This window comes from Haliaeetus leucocephalus, unplaced genomic scaffold (genome assembly GCF_000737465.1).
Source record: "Haliaeetus leucocephalus isolate CR32 unplaced genomic scaffold, Haliaeetus_leucocephalus-4.0 Scaffold1000, whole genome shotgun sequence".
In the NCBI taxonomy this organism is placed as follows: Eukaryota; Metazoa; Chordata; class Aves; order Accipitriformes; family Accipitridae; genus Haliaeetus; species Haliaeetus leucocephalus.
In genome coordinates, this window is record NW_010973436.1 from 1,883,756 (window position 1) to 1,884,046 (window position 291).

Below are 291 nucleotides of genomic sequence, written 5' to 3' on the forward strand. Positions count from 1 at the left end.
TGCGTGAGCGCGGCGGTCAGTCAGTCGGTGAGGCCGCCGGCGGGAGCAGGGCCGGGGGCGGGAGGGGGGCTCCGCCGCCCGCCGCCATGAAGGGCAAGGAGCGCTCGCCGGCGAAAGCCAAGCGTTCGCGGGGCGGCGGGGGCGGCGAGGACTCGGCGTCCTCCTCCTCGTCGGCGCGGGGCGAGCGGAGCAGCAAGAAGCCGAGCGGCTCCGGCGGCTCCAACGGCAGCGGCGGGAAAGCGGCGGCGGCGGCGGCGGCTTCCAACGAGAGCAACAGCGGGAGCAGCCGGC

The 291-nt window shown here is 78.0% G+C and overlaps 1 protein-coding gene across 1 annotated transcript in view; it reads left to right on the plus strand.

The window, feature by feature from the left end:
- The first annotated feature begins 86 nt into the window (after window positions 1–86).
- RBM15 (RNA binding motif protein 15) overlaps window positions 87–291 on the plus strand; it is a 3,232-nt gene continuing 3,027 nt past the window's right edge. The window contains exon 1 of the mRNA XM_010584778.1: window positions 87–289. Within this exon, the coding sequence (XP_010583080.1) occupies window positions 87–289 (203 nt within the window). The remainder of the gene's footprint in view (window positions 290–291) is intronic.